We start from the raw sequence: 7,195 nt of genomic DNA, 5'->3' as shown, positions 1-7,195 counted from the left end.
ATATATATATATATATATACATATACATATATATATATATATATATATATATATATATAAGATAAGTGATATAGAAAGTAAAATGAGGACCAGTGGTTATAAAATGTAATGTTTTATCAGATATGCTGCTATCCTGAAGGTTTTAACAGAGATGAGAGTTTGTAAGCCTTTGAGCTGAAAAAGAACTAGACCGAGGATTTTCCTACATTGATAAGGTTGACTGCACCATGCTTTAACTAATTATTTGAAGCCGCTTCTCAGATTAGTGTCGACATGTTGAGCTTACGGACAGTTGCATAGCAAGACAATCAGACCATGTAATAACTGAAGTGCCAATATTTGCTCAAATCCACTGTAACACCTCACAAAACAAAAGTGTGGAAAGCCCTAATGCTCAGTCCAATCCCACGGCACACTGCTTTGATAAACGCTGACGCCATCTCCACAATGGGCGCCATCTTTACTCCGGCAATTAGGCAGAGCTTTTGGATTATCACTTCTTCAGCCCAGTACACAACAAATCCACCCGGATTCAATTATTTCCCTCCATTTAATGTGGCCATTTGGGTCTTTTGGGCACCGGGCTGGTTGAGAGATGCTTGAAAGGATTTGAACTGCTCAACAAAAAAGGAAAGAAAAACTTCTTAATAAAGCTCTTTTGAAAAAACATTTGTTGTCGACTAGTTTCTCTACATGTTTGACAAGTCTATTAAATTAAAATGAAACCCTGGAAGCTTACGAACACTGTCCTGGTGAATATTTTATGAGAGCAACAAGCAAAATGACTGTGCTTCTCTCCTTCGGTTCTATCAGAAACAAGTTGCAGTACATTTGTCTCCACAGGAAGCCAGTGTTTTTATCCTTTCTGTGTAAGCCAAGGGGATCTCTTTAGGTCTATGTATCAAAATCCAAAGTATTAGATTTGCTTTGCTTTATCATACATCCATGGAATTTTTTTAAAACTTATTATGAAGTTCACTCACAAAGATTTGTATAAAAATCACAGTTCAAGATCAAGACACACATCGTTCAAGGCTTTTCTTTAACAGTTCTACTCAAAAGATTTTTTTCCCCTCAGTCTAGTGTTTGATGCATGCAGGTTTCTTGTTGCTCAGGGTACCTATTGTATGTCTTATTTTTCTTTTTGCACACTCTGGCACAAATCAGTGTGCATGAGCATGACGACCCCCACCTAACTTTTTGAACCCATCTCTGTGCCCTGGTATGAAGGCTGGGATCTTTCGCATTTTATGTGACTGCCACCGCTACACGTACAGTGCTAACTCATTCCATGTATTTGTCTCGTTTTTCTGCTCAGGTACCACAGTGACAACACAAAAAGGTAAGTCAGCATTTAATCAGTCACCTGTGGATTCCCGTGCTTATTCAAAAGGCTGGTGTGCTTGTGTTGCTCTGAATGTCGGTGTGCTATCTCAGGTTTTTGGTAATGAGTTGAAAAAGGATTGCATGGTGTTTGCTGAAGTTGATTTGAAATTGTCATTTCGAGGTTTATTTGTTTGCAGAACAGTCTGTTTGATTACAAAGTCAATCAATCCCACCCACTGATACTGAGGCTAAATTACCCTGCAATGACAGACAGCCCCATGGTTTCTGTTTAAGATTACCTTTTGTGCAACTTATGTTAAGACTAATCACAGTTCCATTTAGACTCCTCCACACTTTCCCGTGTGCTAATTTGAAGTTGGGGGAAGGGTCTGTCTTGCACAATGGATCATCAGAGACAGATGGGTAATGTATTTTGGTGTGTGTGGGGGGAGTAACTGTTTGCTGTAACATACCCGTAGGCTGTTTGGATTCTGTAAGATGATGAGTCCAAACAGTGAAATCATTTAAACAACTCTAGGAGTCTTGTTCTACTTTGTAAATGGCAGCCTGCATCAGGCCGTTCCAGCTCTGCCTCTTCCTGCAGAGAACGCAGTAATGTCAGAGGGGGTGTGTCTCGCTCTGTGATTGCTGTGCCAAAGCAGACAATCAGGCAAAAGAAATCTCTGTTGATTTGAAAAAAAAGAAATATATACTGTTCATATATATATATATATATATATATTCCCCTTCTGTACTCAAAATAATTTAGGGCTTATTTTTAACAAGTTTTGAACTATAGCAAAGTGAAAGTATTTCTATTGACTTCTCAGTTTGATGTGACTTGTATGCACATGTAAGAAAAATAAAATCAGATTGAAAGGGCATCTTGTGATTGATGGAGTGGATCATTGTGACGGGTTACATTCCCTCACACACAAACATACCATTGTGAGCCTGTATATGTAATGACTATGGGTTGTACAGTGCTGTCAGGGCTGGTCTATAAAGGTAAGTTATGCAGTTTGCCTGAGCATCCTTCTTTGATGAATGTTGAAGGGGAGCAGAGGCTGGAATGGTGTACATCATCCTTCCAAAAGCTGGGCTCACACACATTTCTCAGTAGTAGGCAGATAAGAGAGCCTGACGATGAATGAACGCTCACTTGACGATGCCTGTGTGTGTCCGCATCCGTATAACATCATTTTGTTGTGCGTCTTTCTTGTTTTAGCCACCCTGGAAGTAGAGTTTCAATCTGTTTACTTTGCAACTAAAACCAAAGTCTCTCAGTCACACATAACAAGAGCACAATGAAGAAAAATAGCTCGCTCTTTTCATTTATACATTGTGAGTGATAAAAGACCAAGTTGCTCTGACAGTGTAATCGCTACTGAAGAACCATAGGGCCTTGAGGCAAAAGATAATGTACATAAGACACATTAGTGTGTGCACTCTTGCAAAACTGGAAAGTAAATGTGTAGTTATAGGTATGTTTTTTGTCTTGCCCCTACCTTAGCATTAAAGATGGATAGAGCATTTATGTTCAGTTGCAATGTCAACAAGCCACATGCGCAGATAGTTACAGTTGAACATGGGATGGGAGAGCAGTGCCACAGTAAATATGCTTAAATGAAGAGCAGCACACAATCGGAACGACTGGGTGGGATTGAAGCTCAGTTTGGTTAACCTTTAGAGTTCTTCCAATATCATGATTAAAACAAGACCTCATTAGAATTTGACCTTACTCTTTAGTTCTTTGCTTCTGTGGAACACCCCTTCGTTCTGCCAACCCCCCCACCCCCACACCTTGACATGTTTTATCCAACACTTCTCCGCCCCGTTTGCACTCCTCCTCCTACTTTGCTGCCAAATGAAGTATATTTATGGCACCTGTGCAGGAAAAACAGTCTCCAGGAGACGTCCCTCTAATTTCATTTTCAAAATGCCAGCAATAAATTTATCAAATGGGCTGAATCGAATCGGAGTTGCACGCAGTGCCATCCGTCATGGGCTGTCCCTCAGGAGCCTGTGGGCGTACTTAAGCCAGCCAAAAATCTCTGCTGGCAGGAGAAAATGACTGAGCATTGAGAGGGGAAAGTGGTGGTGGTGGTGGGGGGGGGGGGATCTTACCAGAGAAACCAAATGAATGTACCGGAGAAATATGCTGAGAACAAGAACGTGTGAGCGTATCTTTATTTGCTTAGACGCATATGCACAAGCATAAATTAGCTTATGCATAAATGGGAATGCATGTGTGTGCACAGAGGTCAATGCAAATTCTTGAGCATATTGGAGCTTCTCGCTGGAATCTCTGTTAAGCACTTTGGCTGTCAATGTGCCAACGCAGTAATTGATTAATTGCAACACAAGTTAATTGATTGTTTTGCTCGTTTTTGCATCATTAAATCCTTTGCTGTTCAAACACCACTTTGTGCTTCATCCCCTGCTCTGTTTCTGAAAACTCCAGGTTCACACGCTCTAAGCCCCCGATTCCCCCCACCGTTTCTCTGTAACTCATCCTCTGCAACCGACTTTAGCACCTTTGCCTTCTCTTTAAATGTCACTGTCCTTGCCTTTTCTTTTATTTCACCTTTCTTTCCATCTGCCCACTTTGTCTTCTCCTTTCCTCTCCCATTTATCTCCACACAGGTTAAACCAGTCATGAGTGCGGGTAAGGCGGTTTAGTGCTAACAGACCTAATGAAGTCAGGCCCTGTTTTCCTCTAACAGGGATTACTAGAGCCACTCTGTGAAGCCTGTCAGCATTTAACGATTAGATGAAACATTCAGACGCCCGCTACCAGAAGACAGGCACCGTTGATGTGCGATAATACTCAGCTGTGGTCTCTTTTTTTTAACAGATTTGCAGTCATTTATGCCTGTGCACGCTCACTACTCTGACACATGCACACACATGTGTATGCAGACATACATTCAATCTTCTATCACTTTGCAAAGGTTTTGATTTATGACCTAAAGACGGTGTCAAGGGTATACACAGCAAAGTGTTTGGAGGAGAAAAAAAAATGATGAAGAGATTCACAGAACAACAATTTGGCTATTGATTTCTGCTCTGTGCAGAAAGGTGCAGCAAAAAGTTGTGCAGCAAGGGAGGGACTCGTCCCTCGCCTTGATGAGCAGATTGTAAACAACATGACATACCAGATTCAGGAGACACAATGTGATTTTTACAGCATCTCAAACCGCCACAAAGAGCTTCATAAAGATGACTTACTGTAGATGGCCAGTATTTTAAATCCTTTTTGAAAATTTCAGGAATCATCTCCAAATTCTTGTGAATCCTACTATATTTATTCATCCTATGTGCCCACACAAAACAGCTCAATACGGTTTTGTGTTTGTTGCTAGTATGTCAGTAAGTGTGCCAGGAGGGTGTTTGTTGGTGCATTTAAATGCTAAAACTAAGAAAAGCATTGACAGAGGCATTGGCTGGGTCAACAAGCTGCCTGTTTGCCAGAGTGATAGGGTGCCTTCGAGGGCCCGGCTGCATTGAGCCCCATTAGCCACACATGCTAATTTACCTGTCAGCTCACAGCTTATAACACTTCTCTTAACTTTTCCTTTTTATTTCTCTCTCTACACTAACTCCAGATTATTCCCTCATTACGTTTGTTTATGTTTAATATCTTTCTTACATTGAAAGCAGGCGCGTCGTTAGACGTGGGCTTCTGGGGCTGTTTTGTCAATAGCCCCGGACAGACAAGGGGCAGACTGGCCATGGAGCACTGGGACATTTCCCATTGGCCTAGTTCTGCTCAGTGCCCACGGAGGAACTGGACTAAGGCTTGGTTTGGGTCGCACTTGATTATTTTAAATAAACAAGCCGCTCTTGCGCCGAGTTCTCTCAGGTCTCATGCTCCCCCACCCCTCCTTTCTCTTTCTGAGGATGTCTGTCTGAATGAGCAGAGCAGACACACACCCGCCTCGGTGGACTGGTGCGAGAGGGTTATATGTTCGTATGCGGAGCATGCGTGTCTGTACGTTTCTCAACTTCACGCAGCTCGTTAGCATCTTAAAGCTTGTAGGATATATGGAGCGAGAGAGAGGATGAATAGAAAAGCACTGGCGCTAATGCAGCAAAGTGCAGTAAATGAGTTTGTTTGTAATGGAGCAGGTAAAACAGAAACATCTTGATCCATGCTCAATAATCCAGGTAGAAAATTTCATCAAAGTTCAGTCAGGTCCTCTGGACGGTTTCTGGAGGTAGAAACTGTGCAGGGGACCTGACTGAACGTTATAGGATAAGACAGAAACACTGGTGAAAACTCTGCAGCCTGTCATCACAGCTAGCTTAATGGGGTTAAGTGGGCCAAAACTTAAAGGAACAATGTTTTATGTTTTTATAAAGGATACTGCAAATTTTAGAATTTGGTTAACAAATTGGATCTGAAAAAATAGCTTAATGCTGAAATGTCCAGGAATTCAGATTTTGTGTACCCTTCATAAACTCCATTAATAAATTATCTGATTATTAAAATCCTTGTATTATATTATTTTATTTAACTTTATTTTTCCAGGTAAAGTCCCGTTGAGTTTAAGAATATATTTGTTGTTACATATAAATAGTCAATTAGTGAAAATGAATAGATGGGAAATTATGACATGTAATTCAGACATGTGTTACCCAGAGAGTTTAGTCCAGGGGTGTCAAACTCACTTACAAAAGGGGGTCAAAATTAAAACCTTTTTCAAACAAAGGGCCAGTTTCAGAAGCTACATTAACTTAGGTTAGATACCCAACATCTTTTCTTGGTTGCAGGTCCTCAAAAATAATTTGTTTGTTCTTGTTTGATGTTATCTGTTGCACTTTTGACATCATAATCAAAGATTACTGAAAAAATTAAAGTAAAAAAAGTATTTGATGTTTAACATATCATCTTGGGGGCCAGATAAGATGTCAATGAGGGCCACATTTGGCCCCTGGGCCTCGAGTTTGACATATGTGGTTTAGTCAAAGTCAAAAGTCAAAGTTTCTTTATTTGTCATTCGCACCACATGTGGTGGAATGAAATTGTGTAGGGTCCCAGTTACATCCAAAGAAAGTATAAATTGTAAAGAGAAACAATAAAAGATCTAAGATATGACTAAGAAATATGCTAAGCAAAGATTACACTACGCACAAATAGTACAAAACAATATGCTGAACAACAGCAGCACGAACATGAGTCTGTGTGAGCAGATGAGTATGAATGAACACAGCATCATGAAATAAATCAGCAGCATGAGATCAGCAACATGGATAGTCATGGATAGTTTAGAGGGTGGACACAGTTTATTCCACTTCAAACACTAAACGGAGTTTGGAAAAATGTGAAAGATGATAAAGGCCAGCGGCCAACATGGCACTTATAAACAGGAAGTACTACATGTTGGTCTGAACAAAGGTAACTGCAGGTAAATCCTCCATTATTTGTCATAATTACAATGGTTAAATTAAAGGTGCTTGTTGTGTTTTTGTTCTGTGTGTTTTATATGTATATATGTTTCAACTTCTGGTTGTGCAAGTCTAGTCTTTGTTATGATTAGTTAACACTGAACTGATTTGTACAGTGTTTAATATGTTGTGCAATGTAAAATCTACATTCTTACAAACTGAATAATAGTCTGAAAATGGATAAATACAGACTTGAAGGGGCAATTTTTAAATAGAGAATAGGATGAATAAGGGGTCTGGGCTAAAGCCCCCGAGGTTTCAACACTCTAAAAACGCTCCTTTTTGAAAGATTGCTTATTCTACTTTTTCACATCAGTAATTTCTCTTGACTATTTGCCAACATACAGATGCTGCTTGAAGCCTCATAGATCTCTTGGTTTAAAATACACACACACACACACACACACACATACACACA

The 7,195-nt window shown here is 40.1% G+C and overlaps 1 protein-coding gene across 1 annotated transcript in view; it reads left to right on the top strand.

Moving 5' to 3' along the window:
* The window catches only part of LOC119416657 (cadherin-4), a 390,454-nt gene that overhangs the window by 183,995 nt on the left and 199,264 nt on the right, over positions 1 to 7,195 (top strand). Inside the window, exon 3 of the mRNA XM_037683843.1 lies at positions 1,319 to 1,342. Coding sequence (XP_037539771.1) covers positions 1,319 to 1,342 — 24 coding nt within the window. The remainder of the gene's footprint in view (positions 1 to 1,318; positions 1,343 to 7,195) is intronic.

This window comes from Nematolebias whitei, chromosome 11 (assembly GCF_014905685.2).
Source record: "Nematolebias whitei isolate Nwh7 chromosome 11, NemWhi1, whole genome shotgun sequence".
Classification (NCBI taxonomy): Eukaryota; Metazoa; Chordata; class Actinopteri; order Cyprinodontiformes; family Rivulidae; genus Nematolebias; species Nematolebias whitei.
Note: the sequence above shows the minus strand (reverse complement) of the source record. Positions and strands in the feature narration are given on the sequence as shown.